The sequence below is a fragment of the Aptenodytes patagonicus genome, chromosome 7, assembly GCF_965638725.1.
Source record: "Aptenodytes patagonicus chromosome 7, bAptPat1.pri.cur, whole genome shotgun sequence".
In the NCBI taxonomy this organism is placed as follows: domain Eukaryota; kingdom Metazoa; phylum Chordata; class Aves; order Sphenisciformes; family Spheniscidae; genus Aptenodytes; species Aptenodytes patagonicus.
The window spans coordinates 46,346,242-46,363,288 of NC_134955.1; the positions used below are offsets into that span (position 1 = coordinate 46,346,242).

Consider the following 17,047-nt stretch of genomic DNA (forward strand, 5'->3'; position numbering starts at 1 on the left):
ACACCTATGGGAGGCAGGGGAGAGAACATGACTCATCACAGGCAGAACAGCAAGGGGAGGCAAGCTGGTTCCTCCCCTAAAAGCAGAGGGCCAAAAGCCCTCCTTGGGGTTCCTTGTGCCTTGCAGTAGCTGTGGAGGTAGCAGCAGAGCAGGATGCCCAGCCCTGGATAGGTATATTACTCCTACCCCTGCTCTGCTCTTCAGCAATAGTCTAGTCCAGGACCATTGCCAATATACAAGCATCTCCTCCAAAGCAAAACCCAGAAGGAAAAGGTGCAGCAGTCTGGTTAACAAATACTGACTCTTCTCCATAAGCATCATCGGAAAACAGGCCCCAGATTTTAATACAAAAATGCTCCTTTGACCTGTAACCCTGTGTCATAAGGAGAGCAGAGACACGCCCCTTCTCTCTGCCAGCATTCCCCTCCCCTTACAGTGCATCCCTTGGCTCCTGCTGGGGAGCACAACCCTCAACAGAGCCACAGGTACAGAATTCTGTTCTGCAGAGCTGTGTATAAAAAAGACAGAGGTCCCAGCGAGGCACAGAGGGCAGAACAGGAGGCTGCATCCTAGCCTTGCACCACTGCATCCTGGACAAGTGAAGGTTCCTCTGGCCATTGCTTCTACAAGCCCATGAGGCAGCATCTTCTCTTTTGGCAGCCTAGCAGCTCAGCCCTTTCCCCCATGAGAGGCAGGGAGGCAGGAGAAGGGGGCTGGGAGAAGAATGGCATAGATGTGTCTGCTCCTGGCAGAACCCCACATCATGAGTTCAGACTTGGCTCTGTGTCCATCAGCAAAATCCAGAACTGGTCTTGCACCAGATGAATCCCTTGTTGACAGCTGCTGGCTTGGCAGCTCCATGGCTGCTGTTCAGAGCTCTCCCATGCATGTGCAGGTTCTGCAGCTGGCCAGACAAGGGCATGTTTTTCAGCATCCTTCCCCAGCTGGGAGCCGCTTCATCTTCTCGCATCGAGTGAGCTCCCATCTTCCCTCCCCATGAAGTTTCAAAATCCAGCTGTGGAACTGCAATTCAATAACATGACTGAAGGATGTCTCTACGAGGGCATGTCCTCCCACAGTGAGGCTCTCCAGCCTCAGTCACTCCCTTCTGCTCACCAGGGACCCTCTCTATCTCCCCTGTCTTGCCACCACCAGGGAGGCGTGGAGTGCTGTCTCCCCATCTCACCTTTTCCAGGCTGGCCCTGTGTCCCACGCTGATCAGTGTCATGCCCAGCTGAAGGCACACACGGTACAGTTCATGCTCCACCTCTTCTGTCAGGGCACTGGTGGCTTCATCTAGCACTGAGAGAAAAGTGTAAGCCAAATCCTCTCCCGACCAGTCATGTCCCCCTAGGCAAAAGAGCAGCAACTGCCAAGAACATTTCACATATTAATGAGAGTTCACCAAGAGCATCTGCAGAAGGCAAGTGAGGAGAAGCCTAAGGACTCTGATTTTCCTCTGGCACAGCTGGTGTCAGTCAACTGGGAAAGCTGCCCTTCCCCACAAGCCCTCAAATCCACCCAAACAGTGCCGTTCACCTCATTCCTCTCCCTCAACAGCTGCCAGCCACTGCCTTGTCCCCACCGTTGTGAAAGCCAAGACACGACCTTCTGAAGGCAGGCCATGTGCCAGAGCACCAGGCTGAGCAGCAGCCTGTGCACCCCTCCGGCCCAGACCCCACCTGGAGCATCCAGGATGGCTGGATCCCGTCAGTTAAGGGTAAATACTACAGATCTGAAGCAGACAGATTAAATTTGTTTTACACCATCTCCACAGCTTTTAGTTTGCCATCCTCAGGTTCCTTCTGCCCAGACAGCACCGAGCCGTGCCACAGGCTTCAGGGGAAGAGAGGTACTTACATGTGGCTACTTGCTACTGACACCGGCTCTGTTCACCCACACCCACCCTGGTCCTTGTGACAAGTCCTCCAACAGCATCCCTCAGCCCCTAGCAGTCGCTAGCAATCTAGGTGTGCAAAGAAATTAGCCCCATCTGCTAATGGGAGCTGCTTCTGTGATCTCTCAGGACCATTTCTCGCACTGCTCCTTGTCTTCTTTTGCTGCGTTACAGCTAAATTTCCCACATTGCTTCCACAACCCTACAGAGGTTCATGAGCTTCAGATATGGCAGCTGACGCCACGCTCCCTAGCATGCATGCTTCTTTACGTACAACTGGTGAGCATGCTGAGAGGGGGCTTCTTCAGGTGCCATTGGACCTGGACCAAGAACATTAATCACTAGTTTCCTAAGAAGAGAATGTCTTATATACAGCCTCTTGATTTACCACCCTCCACACAGATAATGAAATGTTTTCACCCCTGAATCCTCTGTGTGCTACACTGCTAAAATAACGGCCAAGACGAAGCACGTTCCTAGCAAAGAAAGGATTTCATGAGCTATCTCTTTACACCAGCTTCTCTTTACACCAAAGGCCCTGCCTTTTTTTCCCCCCTCTTTTCTTTTGCAGTCACTCACTCACCTGCATATTTTGGCTGGAGGTAGAAGAGCCGTGCAAACGAGAGCCTCTGCATCTCCCCTGGGGACAGGATGTCATACCTGCAGCAGGGTTGAGATTCAAAATCTCCCTCAACAAGAAGAGCTCATTTGCTGAAGAGCTTATGGTTGCTGATATCGGAGACCCCAGCAAGCAACTGTTCCTGTGTGTCCCCCACGCCCCCCTCCATGCTGGGATGGGCTCTGCACTCCTGTGCACAGTCAGCTGCCTGCAGAGCAGCAAGGCTGGTGATTGTTGGCATTGATGCTTGGGGCAGAAAGGCTTTGCCGCTGTATACTGCCCACCTCCCACAGGACACAGATGTTCATAACTCCAGCAGCAATGCGCATCGGCTTAGAAGTGTTCCCCACCCAGAGGGATCGCCCAAATTCATGCAGACAGCGAGCTCCCTTACCAGTTCCAGTCTACCCGCTTGTCCAGTCCTCCAGCCCTCACCAGCAAATCAGTCTGCAGAGAGCACAGCAGACTTGTGAACACAGCCCCCAACCCTGTCAGCCCACGGCCCTGAGCATAACCACCCTCTTCCTGCTACTCTCTCTTTTCCTCCTTGAGCTGAAGTTGCTCCATATCCCTCCTCCTCTGCCTGTCCCATGGACAGTCCTGTCCCAGCTGCAGACAATGTCCCCGGACGTGTCCAGCACACGGTCACACTGTGCTGCTACAAAACCTCATCCCTTCTTCTCTTGCTGGCAGCACCAGGAAGGAAGGCAGCAGCACTACCGGGGACTCACCAGCCCAGCCAGCTCCAGGAATCGCACAATTCTCTCATCATCTGCAGACCCTAGGAGAGAAAGCAGTAAAGCATAAGCAGAGGCAATGTGTGCTGAGGCCACAGCTGCAAGGAGTCGGTGGGGCAGGAGGGAAGGATTGGAGGATCTCCTGAGGTCCAGTGTAGCCAACTCGACCACTTTAACTATATCAGGTCCTGAGCTTTGGCACAGAGAGCTCCCAAAGACTGACCTTCCTTAAAAATGTTAACCATGCCTGTGAGCAGCATGCCAGGAGGTAGCTGGGCCCCACAGGTACACCTGAGACTTGGCTCAGTCCATGGTCACAGATGGGCACAGCCAGAACACAAGGATCCAGGCTTCAATTGCCAAGGCCCTGCCCACCAGCTACTCTCTTATGGCTGACTGCCCCCTGTACGCTGCAGGTGGTGGAGTCACGGGAGCAGGGCTCCATTAACAGCCAGCAAAAGGATCCTATGTAGGACGGGAAAAACCTCAGGGTGAACCAGCTGTGGAGCAGAACATACACTTGAGCTGGTACAGTCAGCAGCTATGGAAGCTGAGCAGAAGGGCTGTGCATCTGCCATGGACACCTCTGAAGCTGCTGAAGAGCCACAATAGTAGCTGATGGCTGCAGTTACTCTCTGCAAGACTGTGACTCGCAAGTGTTTGAAAGCAGCACATAACACTGCTTCACTCAGACAGAAACTTAAACCTGGACATGTGCAAGCTGCAGCAGACCACGTGTGGTCTGGCTGGGGAAGAGGGCAGGGGAGAGAAAGGATCCATGTAGTCTGACCTTGACAGCATGCAAGGCCCTGGGACATCATTTGAAAAACAGGAACAGTGAAAGATGGAGGTGGATGGAAAATGAGATGAAGGCAAACATGGCTTGCCCAAAGGCAGGGTGTACCAGACAGATCAGATGTATCCCAAGAGCAGGGTGCCTCAACATATATCAGATGTCTAGCACAACATGCAGAGCATGGCCAGCTTGTCCACATTGCATCAAGAGAGTATGTTCCTATCAAGAGAATGTGTTCCCTCCCAAAAGGGAGGGAACACAGAACTGACCTTAACCTACACTAAAGTAAACCATCTAGGGAAAAGTAGAGAGCAACAAAAGCAAAATGGATGAGCGCTCCTGATGGGGCATGGTAGGGGAGAAGCTGCACTGGATACAGGACAGGGAGCTGACACCACAGGGTTGTCTAATTGCTCTAATGAATTTCCACATACCTGAAACTGGATAGATCTCCTTCAGGGGATAGATCACCTGTTTAACAGAGCAAAAGAAGCCATGTCAGAGGGAGCTGCACACAGTCCATCAGAGATGCAATGCCAGTGGCATGAACTCAGGCACGAGGGAAGGAGCAGCCACAGACATCCTCCCTCTTGCAGACCTTTCTGCAGCACACAGGTTTGCAGGGCACAACCACAGCTGGGAGCAGAGCTGGGGCCAGAGTAGAGGCAGCCCCTGGGCTCACCTGCTCGCGCAGGCTTCCGTCGGTGAAGAAGGGACGCTGTGGCAGGAACACCACTCCCCGGGGGCCAAAGCAGGTCAGCATCTTGATGCTCCCTGCACAGAGACACACTCATGCCAAGCCTGCAGTGCCAGCCAGCAACTCCCCACCGCCCCCTGTGCAGTCCTGCCCCATGAAGTAGCCAACAAATCCCCAAAAAGATGTATTTGCAACACAGGGCAAAGCAATGAGAGCCAGAGCAGAGTATGCGATAGAGATGGGTGGCTCCAATGCATCAATGACACATTCACCATCACAAGGTGGCACTGGCCTCACAACCCCACACTGCCACCTTCCAAACTCAGGGCAGCCCTGGTTGAGAAAGAGAAGGCTGTGGTGAGCAGCAGTCCTTACCCCGCGTGCTCTCCCAGAGTCCTCCAAGGACCCTCAGGAGAGATGTCTTCCCTGTGCCAGTGTTCCCCACAATCATCACACTGTTTCCTTGTGAGATCCTGAGGCTCAAGTCCTTGATGAGCAGCTTGCCAGAGGATGGCACCGAGAGCGTCACTCGCTCCAGAAGGAAAGCTGTGTCCCTTGGCACTGGGTCCTCCCCAGAATGGCTGCTGGGCCACCACCAAGACAAAGGAGGAGAGATCTGGGGGTAAGCGATCACGCTGAGACCGGCAAAGATCAGGCACCTTAGACCTCCTGTGCCTCTGTGACAGCAGCCCTGCCCCACGCGCCCCGGGAATGACAACTCACAGTGAGCACTGCCTACTCCAACCAACTGCATGCAACAGGCTGCGACACCAAGGGCCACCTCCATCCCATGACAGCCCCACACTCTGGCACGTAAGCTGCAAGCCAGCCAGTTGCTGAGAGTAGACTCACCCATCCAAATCCCAGCTGGCTTTGGCTTCTGAGTAGTTATCATTTTTTTTTCTGCCAAGGCTCAGCAAAGTCTCCTGCAATTCACCAATCCTAAACAAACAAGAGGTTGCATGAATGCCAGGGACAACTCCAGCAGCCTCCTCACAATATCCAAACTTGTCCATGCTTGCCACAAGCCACTGTTTCTTATTTATTTAGCACAGATCTGGGCAGAGTCTTGTCCTGCACTTCCCTTTCCTGCAGAGACCTGCCCGCAGAGAAGCTCACCTGTGCGTGTAGCCAGCTACATCAGTCACGGTGCTGAAGAGATCTATGAGCTGGCTGAAGCAGCCGATGAGGTAGATGGAAACAAAGGCATTCTGGGGAGAAATCACATGCCAGAGCAAGGGTCAGCACTGAGCTGGGGCACTGCCCTTTCCTCCATGTCTGCAAGGAGGCAGCCAAGGAGTCCAGACATTTGGCCACATCAGCAGTCCCAGCAAGATGAAGGAGGGGTGGAGAAGTCACCCAGGGCAGTGTGAGCGAAGGAGATGATGACCATATTTGGATGGAGCAGGGCTTCCCTGCTCAGTACAGCAGTTTTTGCCAGGTGAACACATCTCCTGCCACCCAGTGATGGTGTTTGCAGAGTGCTTGCTGGGCAGCCCAGGGCCCAGCATGCTCGTCCCATCTAAGTCACACAGAACCATGCCACCAGCCCTGCCCCAGCACCATACATGGCTCAGAGCAGGGTGTCTCAGCATGCAGTGCCAACTTAGCTATTTTTAGCTCTGCATTCTCTATCACAAGTCAGTTTTGAGTATCTGGGAACGAGTCAGGTCAAGAAGGTGAATGCAAGCCAGCTCAGCCCCACAGGTGGCCAGGCTCACTGTGAGCAGCAGTCCAGAGCATAACCCGGACTCGCAGCACTGCGCAGACCCAATCCCCACCCACACCACTGAAAGCCAGAGGCCTTCTGACCTCCCTTTTTTTTTTTTTAAGACACAGAGGTCTGAGCTAGGAAACACTTACGTAGATGTGTCCTTGACAGCTCTCACCCCCAGGTTAATCATACACCATCTGGCTCCAAGCTCCCGTTTCCATACCACCATGGGCAGGGACAGTCTAACCTGAAGGTCAATTGCTGCAGGTTATCCCGCCCCAATGCCACCAGCCCCACATGAAACCTCCATCCTCAGTGTCTGCTCACCCTCCACAACGGGGCCTGAGAGATCACCCTTAGCTCACCTTGCTGACAAGGGCGCTGAGCTCTGTTGGACTCAGGTCACCGTAGACCCCAGAAAAGATGGGAATGGCAATGACCACATAGCTCAGGATGCTTCCCAGGTAGTCAAAGGTGTTGATCCCAACTGGGCAGAAGCATATTGAGAGAAGACAGTGAGTTAGGGTGGGAATCTCTGTCCCAGCCAGGCTCAAGCGCAGCCCATGAGCCCAGTCAGAGGAAGACCCATGGTCTTGCCTCAGCCCTTCACAATGCACCAGAGCAGAAGAACCAATTTCGCAGGACAGCACAAGCACCAGGGTGAAAATCCATTTGCCAATCAAAGAGCACTTTGGGGTAGGCCCCTGAGCAGAGAAACATCATCCAGACACACAGCTCAGGAACCACCATGGGGCAAAAGCCACTTTGCCTGCTTGTTTCTACTCTTCAGAGGCCTGGCTGACTCACAAGAAACAGGAAGGAAGACAAAAAAGAAGCTCTGGGGTGAGAGGGTTGGCTGTGAAATCTGTCTTGGAGCACAGGACAGGCAGAAAGACTTAAGACCCCAAACTCCCACAGAGACACCTGTGTTCAGGGCTCTCCCTCCCTTATGTTGCTCAGAAGCTTGCTATGCTGGTGAGATGAGGAAGAGCTGTCTTGATAGTGGTCATTTAACGCCCAAACCTGGACCCAGTGACAATGGGAGAAGGGAGATTTTCAGGGGACAACTATACTCAAGGGACAGGCTCTATAGGAAAGAAGTTTCCACAGCTCCCAACCACTTATACAGAGTCTTCTCCTTCCCCAAAGCTCAAGCCCTTCCCTCTCTTCCTGGCCATTGAACACGTGCCCCACAAAAAGCACAGATTTCTGCAGATTCCCCTTTTGGGGCTTGCATTCTCTGACTTAGCTGGGTCCTCCACAACTTTGCTCTCTACGAGGCTTTTTCACAGCAGGATTCCCATTTAGGACTGCAGGAGGCACCCCCTGTTCACCCTCAGGGCTTTCATGCACCAGCAAGAGGTGGGAGAGGAAAACCCAGCACTGCTGCTCTAGCAGTAGGGATTCCCAAGCCTGTGGACTACCGCAATGGAGCTACCACACGCCCCACTTCACCCCTGAAACTCCCCACTCACTGTATAGCCACAGCTCCTTGCCTATCAGCTCCCTCTGGGTCTGCAGCAGGCTCTGCAGCCTCCGGTCCGTGCGCATGTGCTCCACTCGCCCGGCCCTGTAAAACAAGATTGCAACATGCCACAGACATCCTGGGAGCACTGCAATGAGGTCAAAGCACAGGTTTTTAGGACTGAGGTTTGGAAAGGGTCTGGCACCTTAGCCTCCAAGCAGCAAGCTCTTTGTTGAACAGAAACTGAACAGACAAGAGCACCTTCCTGAAGAACTTCACCAAGAAACTCTGGCTGAAACAAGCAGCCCTGCAAATCTCTCCCAGAGCCTGTGGATGCTGCTGTTGCGTACAGGAGGAGGTGAGGCAAGGCCAGACACCATCAGCGAGGCCCCAGCCTGGAGCAATGCACACCCAGGGTCACATACACTTTCCAAGCAGAGCCTGGTTGGAAGAGAGGGACGACACTGCTACACAGCTGGAGCCAGAAAGGAGAGGGCAGAGGCGAGTCCAGGAGGTGACAGCAAGCCAACACAGCCTGCACAGCCGGCAGCCCCAGTCTGCCTCTTCCCATTCCCCACCCCAGAGGAGTGGGACACGGACAAGTCCCGAGCAGTGCAGCCCCCAGTGTGGGTGACACCAGCCCCACAGCCCCCCGCTTCCCAGGGGTATCTCCGCAGGCATCAGGGGGTCGCCCACCACCTGAGCTAGTGGTGATGCTCCCATGGCCAGGCTGAGCCAGTAGCAAGGAGGCACATCTCAGCTCTAAACCACCACCTTCAGCAAGCGTGGCAGCTCCTTCTGCTCCTTCACAAGGGCTGGGCTGCCCTCAGGTGGCAAGATGCAGAGAAAGCTCCATGTCTCTCTCCAGACTCCCACGTGCCGCCACAGCTATTGCTCCTGCCACCCAACACAGGCTTGTGCCCAGCACACACCCATGCTCCCACCACTGTCCATGCAACGGGGGAATCACTAGGGCCCGAGCAGATAGGGCCAGGAGCTGCACAAAAAAATACAAATTAAGATTTTTGAAGAGTCTCACTTCTAAAGATTCTCAGTTCTTAGAAAAATACATTTTCTTTCTCAAAAATACATCCAGTTAGAATTCAATTTGGCATTACTGCCCTACAACCCATCTCAGGTAACTACTGAGCTGCAGTCTTTGCTGCTGAGTATTCGGAAAGGGCAAAGGCTTGGACACAAGGAGCTAAAGGCGAGAAAGGCACCGGGGACCAGAGCTATTATTTCTTTTGCAGATGAGGAGAGATTGCTGTATTGGTTTCAGCTTTTCCTCCCATTCAGTTCACTTTTAAAGCAAGTTTGCCAAAGGCTTAGAAACCAAAGAAGTAAAAAGGTGACAGTGCTCAGGTTTTGTTTCTTCCTTTACCAAAACAATGGTTAGGCAGGTGCAAGAGGCCAAGACCTAACAGCTTCTACAAGCTAGAGAAGTCCTCAATCAAAACCAACCACTCGCCATGTGCTCCTCCTCTTGCAAGATTCTAGGAATGCAACCTTTTAAAAAATTCCTTTATTTTGAGTTAAGATTCATACCATGAAAATGCCTGGGCTTGTGCAATTCAATTAAATTCTAGTTTCCCACCAAGTGAAGCTTTTCTACTAATGAACTGTACTGAAGTAAGACACTCCGTTTGCTGGTATAATAATTCACCTTCCATTTTCTACTTAGTAATAGAATAAAAAACTTCAAAATTGTGAGGAGAAGTACTGCAGTTTAAATAAGGGCACGTAATTAGAGTATCCTCTCCATTAAGAAAAATTATCATCAACCAGTAAGAATCAACCAGTCCACAAAGAAATAACTCAAACTTGCCAATGCAAATCAAGATTGATTTCAGTTATTTAAATCAGAGTTTCATGCCTGTCAATATAAATCTTTATGAAATTGGTGATTTTGAATCAAACCACTTTGGGGACAGCACAACACTTGAAATGCTCAGTCATTACAAGTGAGCCAAATACAGATCACAGGCAGGGAAGACCAGAGACAGGACAGCTGCTGCTTGCTTAAATTCCTGGAAGAAGCGCAATTTCACAACACGCAGGGCAAAGGCAGACACATGACAAGAGAGGAGCAACGACCTCCTGCCACCGACCAGGCACCCCAACACAAGCTACAGTAAAATTGTGGCCCTTTTCCTGGGTTCTAGCCATTTCTGTGAAACACCTTAAAAGCTCCAAGCAGCAGCTCAACAGACTTCAGGGCATCACTAAGCGGGGAGGTGCTGCCGGGCTCCCAACTGTGTGCTCAGCTCTGGGTTAAACGGCATTGAACAAATTCAGAGAGTAGCAGTACAGTGTTGGGAGGGTCAGGTCACTTGATCTAGAGGAGCAAGCAGAGATAAGGAGGCCAGGCAACAGCTAGCATACCCACAGAAGACACGCAGGTTAGCAGCAGCAGGATGGGGCCAGAAGCAACCTGCAACAAGTCCCCAAGGGAACATCCTGACAAGATGCAATGAGACCTCAAGCAATCTTCCAGGTAAGAACCTGGCAAAACATCAGCAATGGTCTCTAAGCCGGCACCGAATCTGTATCAGGCCTCTGAGAATGTTAGAAGGGAGGCAGAGAAAAAATAGTTGTCTCCAGCTGCTGCGGAATATTTCTGCAGATGATGTGCAGAATGCAAAGGAGAACAGTGTCTGGGCTGTATGACGCTGCAGCGGGATGGAGGGGACAGAAAGCTCCGGCTGCAGCAACAGGACTTGAACTCCTCTGGGATACATGAATACATCAAGGATGGCCCAAGCTGGGAGGATCCTTATGAGGACATAAAGAAATGAATGCTACTAACCTGTAGAAAGCAGCTGGTTCCGCATTGACACGAATCTGCATGTGCTTGAACCTGGACAACCCAAAAAATATATGATCAGAATTGTGCATAAATGCCCACTGAATTATGTAGCCAACATCCTTGCTAGAGGAAACTCATCTTGCATCTGTCAGAGCACTGATCCGAGGCATCTCTTGACAGAAATACTCAACAGACTCAAAAAGGCACGGGAGACCAAGGCTTAGCACAAGGTGACATCATTCTGGGCCAGCTCAGTGGAGCATTTGTTTGGTATCCCGCTTTCTGTGCACATCTTCTCAGCCCTTGGGCCTCCCGTTTGCTAGCCCAGCATCTCCACCATACAGAATCACCACAACCAACTACCCTGGTCTGAGCTCCCTGTGCCACACCAGCTTCTGCTGCTGTCCCTGGATGCCCTGAGCACCAGGAAAAACTGCAAAGCCCCTGCCACACACCCAGCCAATCCTGCAGGGAAAGGGGAGGAGATGAGTTACAGAGCATATGGAAAGAGTGTGCTGGTTTGGGCACTTCACAAAGGTGGTGGTGAAGCAGAAACTTGATTTCGGTCAGTAGATGCAGTTCACTGAACTTGCATCTGCACCCAATTCCTTGTGCAGTTTTCTTCAACACATCCAATGCCCTAGCAGAGGTACCAGCAACAGCAATGACCAGGCAAGCAGCCTGGAGACTGAACCAGGAGACTGAACCAGGGGCAGTGAAAAGGGTGGCAGGGGCTCAGTACACAGACTTTGGGGCAGCATTGTGCAGGTGGGTTTCTCTGTGTGGAGAAGGTCACAGACAAGAGAAGTAGCTGTGCACATAGCACTGAATGGGGACAAAAATGCAGCTTTCACAGGAGCTGCCAAGAGGCAGTGAAAATGCTGCTCTGCTGGGACTCACCTGAAATCCCCCTCCAGTTTTTCCTGCTGCACGAGTTTAGACACAATTGGGCTCATCAATACCTTGTTGACCATCGTCCCAATGATGAAATACCCAAAGATGCTCACCGGGCCTAGCCAGCCTGTGCTACAGAGGAGGAGAAAGAGAGGTCAGCCAATAATCCAAGCAAAGGGACACCCCAGTACCCTCGGGCTCAAGCAGTCAGAGCCCTCAACTGTCACTTCCCTTGGCTTTCACAGAGGTTTGGGGGCCAGCACTGTACACCCCAGCATCCCCAAGGCAGAATTCCCTTTGGAGTGCAAAGACCACTAACCCACATGTACAAGTGTCCATCTGGGGAGTTGTAACATGGGCGCCAGGCTCCAAAAAAACAGCATAGGAAAGAGGCGTGAGAGCAGGGCCAGGATGGGTGTTTACCTGTGGAAGCACTGGTACGTGTAGTAGGCCAGCGTGAAGGGTGAGATGATGAGCTTGCTGGCCATGGAGCTGAGCTGCCTGCAGAATCTCTCCACATCCTGGCTGATGCGCTGGTCCCTGCTCAACACAAAGAGCCACTGACACTGTTAAAGCCCAGGAGCAAGTACTAACTCCCTAACAGGGCACAAGCCAGGCTGTTTCATTGCCTGAACTTAGGATGGGTGCAGGTGAACAACCCTACCTGGGAGGGACCTGCAGCTGTGACTCCCATTCCCCCACAGGAGACAATTTCCATGGCCCAGCAGGACCCACCCAAGGGCTTTCCTGGCACCCAGGAAGAACAGCTCCTGCTGTTACTTTCACCCTGTTCCTTGTATTAACCCCTTGTTCCACTTTCCACAACATTGTCCAACTCTGTGCTAAAGGTCTCTGCATCCTTGTCCTTTACTCCTCTCCTGGACCCACCCCTGTACTACCAGAAACTACTGACTCTCCCCCAAACCTTCAGTACTGGTGCTGCATCTCAGGCACCAGAGCTACCAGGACTGGCTAGGGCACAGGCCAGGCCTTTGCCAGCTGTCAAATATTTGCAAACGCTTCCATCAAAGCCACCCTTCCACAGTAGCTGGTCCCTTCGCTCTGCATGGAGTGCCGTCCAGTCCCTTTGCTGCACCCATACCACAAGAGCAGGCAGCAGCGCACCAAGCCTCCTCGCCCCATCAGCAGCAGGCACACAGGTGACAGACCCTCAGGTCCCATCCATCCCAGTGCTGAACAGGAGTTGCACTTGGGGTAACTAGAAAGGATCTCAGCATATTTGCTCCCTTGGCACCTCACCCAGAGCACATGGATGAGGGCTTCAGTCTGATGCGCTAAGCACAGGTGGAAAGGCTGTGACTGCGAATGCTGGAGTCCAGAATGAAGAGCAAGGCTGGACTGCTGCTTAGCCATCAGTGCAGATACAACAACGACAACATTCATCTCTCAACTCTTTTGCAGTCCTGGAACAGCAATAGATTTAATTTTGGGGCAGCTCTCACCCTGACTGACCTTACAGTCATCATTTTTCCTTTTCCTCAGACTGTAATTGTTCCCATAAAGTTATAATTTAAGTTGTGCTATAGACTCATGGCAGGATATTGCTTTTTACGAGCTACTAAGCAACACGTAATGATAACACATAAACATCAACTCAAATGCCCTGCTAGGAGCCACAAGTGTTTGTATGCCACTCAGAACCCACTCTTCATTCTTTCTAGATGGATGACACTGTGCATCTAACACTCAGTTTGGTTTGCACTGCCTAATGGGAGGTCACTTTGTCGCTCTAGTTCATTCTCTAAGTACCCGGTGCAGGGAAAAAATCCTCATCGAGGAATTGCAAGATAAAGAGAATTTTTGTAGTGGCACCAAAAAAGACACTAAACAATAAGATTGGATGTTTGAGCAGAAGCAAGGTGGTAATGAAAAATACTCTGCAGCAATCCCACACATTTGGTCTGCTAAGGTCAGGAGAACCGGCTCTATTGCTGCGGAGCAGACTGACCCAGTTATCTCATGCATTTCACTGCACAATGTGAACACATTCCCTGGTTAAAAATAAACCTGAGCAGGATAGTCATGTGGTGAGGGGCCTCTGTCCTCCCCTTCCACGGCCCCCCACCCCCCGCCAAAGGAAAAGACAGGCGTGCAGGAGCTTCTGGCTATGGCCAATGTGCTACACCACCTGGGAAGAGCTGCATGCCTTGGTGACAGGCATGCCTTTTTAACCTCTCCTTGCGACTCCATACCACTGCAAAACACTATCAGAAATGAACATTTAGTAAGGGTGGGAGTAACCCCGACAGCAGCTGGAAAGTGCATCAGCATCATGAAGCTGTGATTTCATGTTTGGCAGTAGGGCTGTTTGACCCAAGTTAAGCCCTCTCCTTGCTTGCTGCTCCCCCTGTGCACAGCTGGTTGCTCTTACTCGGGCTGTCTCCTAGCACCGGGCCAGCAGAAGCAGCCAGGGAACAGGTCTGGCTGAGAAACGATAGACAAAAAAAACATCCAAGACACCCAGCACGATTTCACTGTGCAGCTACACAGACCACCATGCTGTGCAACGAAGGGGCAAGAACAGGCAGCCAGGAGCACTGGGTAGCAGAAGCACAGAGGCTGCTTCAGTTCCTTGAGGTCACCACTTAGCAACAGTTAGGAGTCCCTGCAACACAGCCATTTCTCACAGGGACCCCGGGCTTGGTCCCCTCTGGTGCCATCAACATGGGAGATGGCACCAGTGCAGTGACTAGACCAGGGGTGCCCCCTCCAGGGGAGGAGAGCTTGACATCTCAAAACAACTGTATAAAGCCACACAATTTGGAAAAACTTATCCCCTGGTTTCTAGTTTATCAGCAAGTATTTAATAATAACTTCTTTAAACTCTGGAGGGAAAAAAAAGCCTCTACCTCTCACATGGTATCTAATGCAGGATCTTTAACTCTTCGAAGTGCGTAACTATGGCAGCAGTGTCCTGTGCGCAAGGACAGGCTGGAAGGCCAGGGTCAGCAGGCAGTTGTAAGGAAAGGAGATGTTCGACCTTCGCTGCACAGCCCAGGTAGATCAGCAACTCTGCAGTAAGCAGGATAGTGCCTGAAGCAAACTGGAAGGGGATCTCGGGGTGGGCTGGGATAAGCAAGGAGGGACTGAATGCTCCTCCTTCTCTCATATTTCAAGTCACCCCTGACATTTCCTTCCTAAGAACAGGAAAGGGGAAATGTAGCCCTCATACAGCACAAAACAAAGCCCTTCCTGGACGTGGCTCCCATGGGTTACCAAAACCACTAAAAACCTAAACAAAACTGTGTTCAGCTGGAGACTCTGGTGGCTGAAGTTCAAACAGAACAACAGGGACTGTCATAATGTGCTGGCTGCGTGAAGGCAAGGAGAGGCAGTGCTCTCCGACTCCAGCCAGGCCCTTTGCAACGTCACACTGAGTGTCAAGGGTTGAGTTTGCAGACAGCATGTTTTATAGCAGCACTAGATCCCTGTTCTGCGGAGCCTCCATTTTCCTCACAACAGAAACATCCTATCCCTAAAACCATCATGACCAGCAGGCACGGGAGATCCCAGCAACAGGTACCACCTCCCACCCAGGGCTGATGAGGGTATTTGTGCCTAGATGGCAAAAGCTTCTAGGGCTCAAGCCCCTACCCAGAGACAGAGAGAAGTCAGGAAAAGGCACGGAGCAGCCCACAAGAAGCCAAGCAAGAGGCTGAGAGAAGCCGCAGGCAGCCTACGGGTTATCGATGTCCTCGCGCAGCACGTGCAGGCTGTAGTAGACCTGGCCCTGGAAGTAGCAGCTGTGGAGGTATTCGGTGAGGGATTTCCTCCAGCTCACGTACATCATGTTGCAGATAAACTGGTCGAAGCTTTTTAGCTGGAATGAGGGCGAGGAGGCAGACAGGAAGAGATGAGTGAGAAGAACAAGCATTTCCCAAAATGAAATAAAAACTAACAGTTCATACCAGTGATCTGTCCCACACGTAGCTACCTAACGGGGCAAGGGCAGACCCAGATCCTCTGTTAGCAGGATCACGCCAGGAGCCATGGGCAGCCTTCCCCTCCCCTCCCAAGAGGCGGGAGACTCTGGCCTGTCTTACCGTGGAGTTCACTACGATCAGAGTCAGGGCAATGGCAGTCAGTGTTTTGAACCCGGAGAAGTCCTTGTTCCCTAGGACCTCATAATACTGGCTGGGGATGACACCGACCTGGTAAATAACCAGCTGCTCTGGAGGAAAGAGGCAAGCACGGGAAGGAAATGAAGGACAGCGGTGGCACGGCGAAGGGGGGGCACGGGGGAATGGGGAGCAGATGTGGGGTGCGGCCCCCCATCCCCACCACCCCCGGCTCACCCAGCAAGGCGACGCAGAGCAGCGTCAGGAACATCAGGGCGCCCGGGGAGGGCCACCCGGGGAAGAGGACGGCCTGCAGCCGCAGGAAGCGCCGCAGGAACAGCCCGTCCAGCTGGGGGGCAGGCCTGCAACGGAGGAAGACGCGGGGGCCGGCAGTGAGCTCTCGGGGGTGCCCACCTCCCCTCCGCCCCGCCGGGACCCCGGCCGCGGAGGCACCCCCGAGCCCGCCCCTCACCCACCCCCGGCCCAGCCCGCCCCCTCCTCACCGGCCGCCGGCCCCGGCGCCCCCCGCCCCGGCGCTGCCTCCCGCCATCAGCACGCGGCCGGGCCGTGCCGGACCGTGCCGGACCCGCCCGGGCGAGGCCCCGCCCCCCCGGGCGCTACGGCATGAATAGTCATCACCTCTCCTCGCCCTGCATGAGGCCCGCGCCTCCCGCCCGGGCAGGGGCGGCCGCCGCCGCGGTGCCGAGCGCTTCCGGGTGCGGCGTCACCATAGAGATCCCGCCCGCCAGCACCGCCTCTCCCCGCAGGCGACCGAGCGGGAGCGCCCCCTGGCGAGGCGCCGCGCTGCCCGCGGGACACAGCGCCCCCTGGCGGCGTCGGGAGGGGTGGGGCAGTCGGCCCCGCCCGGCCCCGCGGCCTCCTCACGCACCCGCCGCCTCCTCACGGGCCCGCGGTCCCCCCGCGCGGGGCCCCCCCCGGGGCTGCGGAGCGTACTCGCGTCCATCGTCGTCTCCTCGCCGCCTGCCTGCTTACACAGCCGGCCGGCTGGCTGAGCTGTGGTGTCCCGGCCGCCTGCGCTCAGCGCCAGCCGGGGTGGAGGCCCAGAGGCCGTGGCTTGGCAGGGCCACGGCTGCCGGGCAGGCTGCAGGGTTGAGCCGTGTCCTGGCTGCCACAGGCAGCAGGGCCGGAGAAATAGGGCAGTGCTGCCGCTTCTCCTGAGGAAGGAGCTGGACGAGCGCAAGCTGCTCCCTCTGGGGATCCCAGAGGCTGAGGGAGGGTCCCCGTGGGCAGCAGGCATTGCCCACTTGTCACAGGAGACAGGGGAAAGGAGGAGCAGGGCTGATTCCTGCACGTTTGGGTTATTTTGGGGCGGGCAGTGA

The 17,047-nt window shown here is 53.6% G+C and overlaps 1 protein-coding gene across 7 annotated transcripts; it reads right to left on the minus strand.

Moving 5' to 3' along the window:
- Positions 1-320: 320 nt before the first annotated feature.
- Positions 321-16,394, minus strand: ABCD4 (ATP binding cassette subfamily D member 4). 7 transcript variants are annotated; one of them, XM_076345099.1, is made up of 19 exons: positions 16,347-16,394; positions 15,945-16,069; positions 15,693-15,820; positions 15,330-15,469; positions 12,052-12,168; positions 11,635-11,760; positions 10,735-10,785; positions 7,936-8,030; positions 6,826-6,947; positions 5,866-5,957; positions 5,599-5,688; positions 5,122-5,330; positions 4,732-4,823; positions 4,484-4,520; positions 3,248-3,297; positions 2,911-2,963; positions 2,481-2,557; positions 1,187-1,302; positions 321-1,023 (listed from the first exon to the last, which is right to left on the minus strand). In XM_076345099.1, exons 1-19 carry the CDS (start codon positions 16,361-16,363, stop codon positions 928-930), a joined length of 1,833 nt encoding a protein of 610 aa, XP_076201214.1. In that variant the 5' UTR covers positions 16,364-16,394; the 3' UTR covers positions 321-927. The 7 variants fall into 7 exon arrangements, with proteins under 7 accessions (XP_076201214.1, XP_076201212.1, XP_076201211.1 ...); XM_076345097.1 differs by having other exon boundaries at positions 1,187-1,350; XM_076345096.1 differs by lacking the exon at positions 16,347-16,394 and adding an exon at positions 16,211-16,266 and having other exon boundaries at positions 1,187-1,350; positions 5,122-5,327.
- Positions 16,395-17,047: the final 653 nt, after the last annotated feature.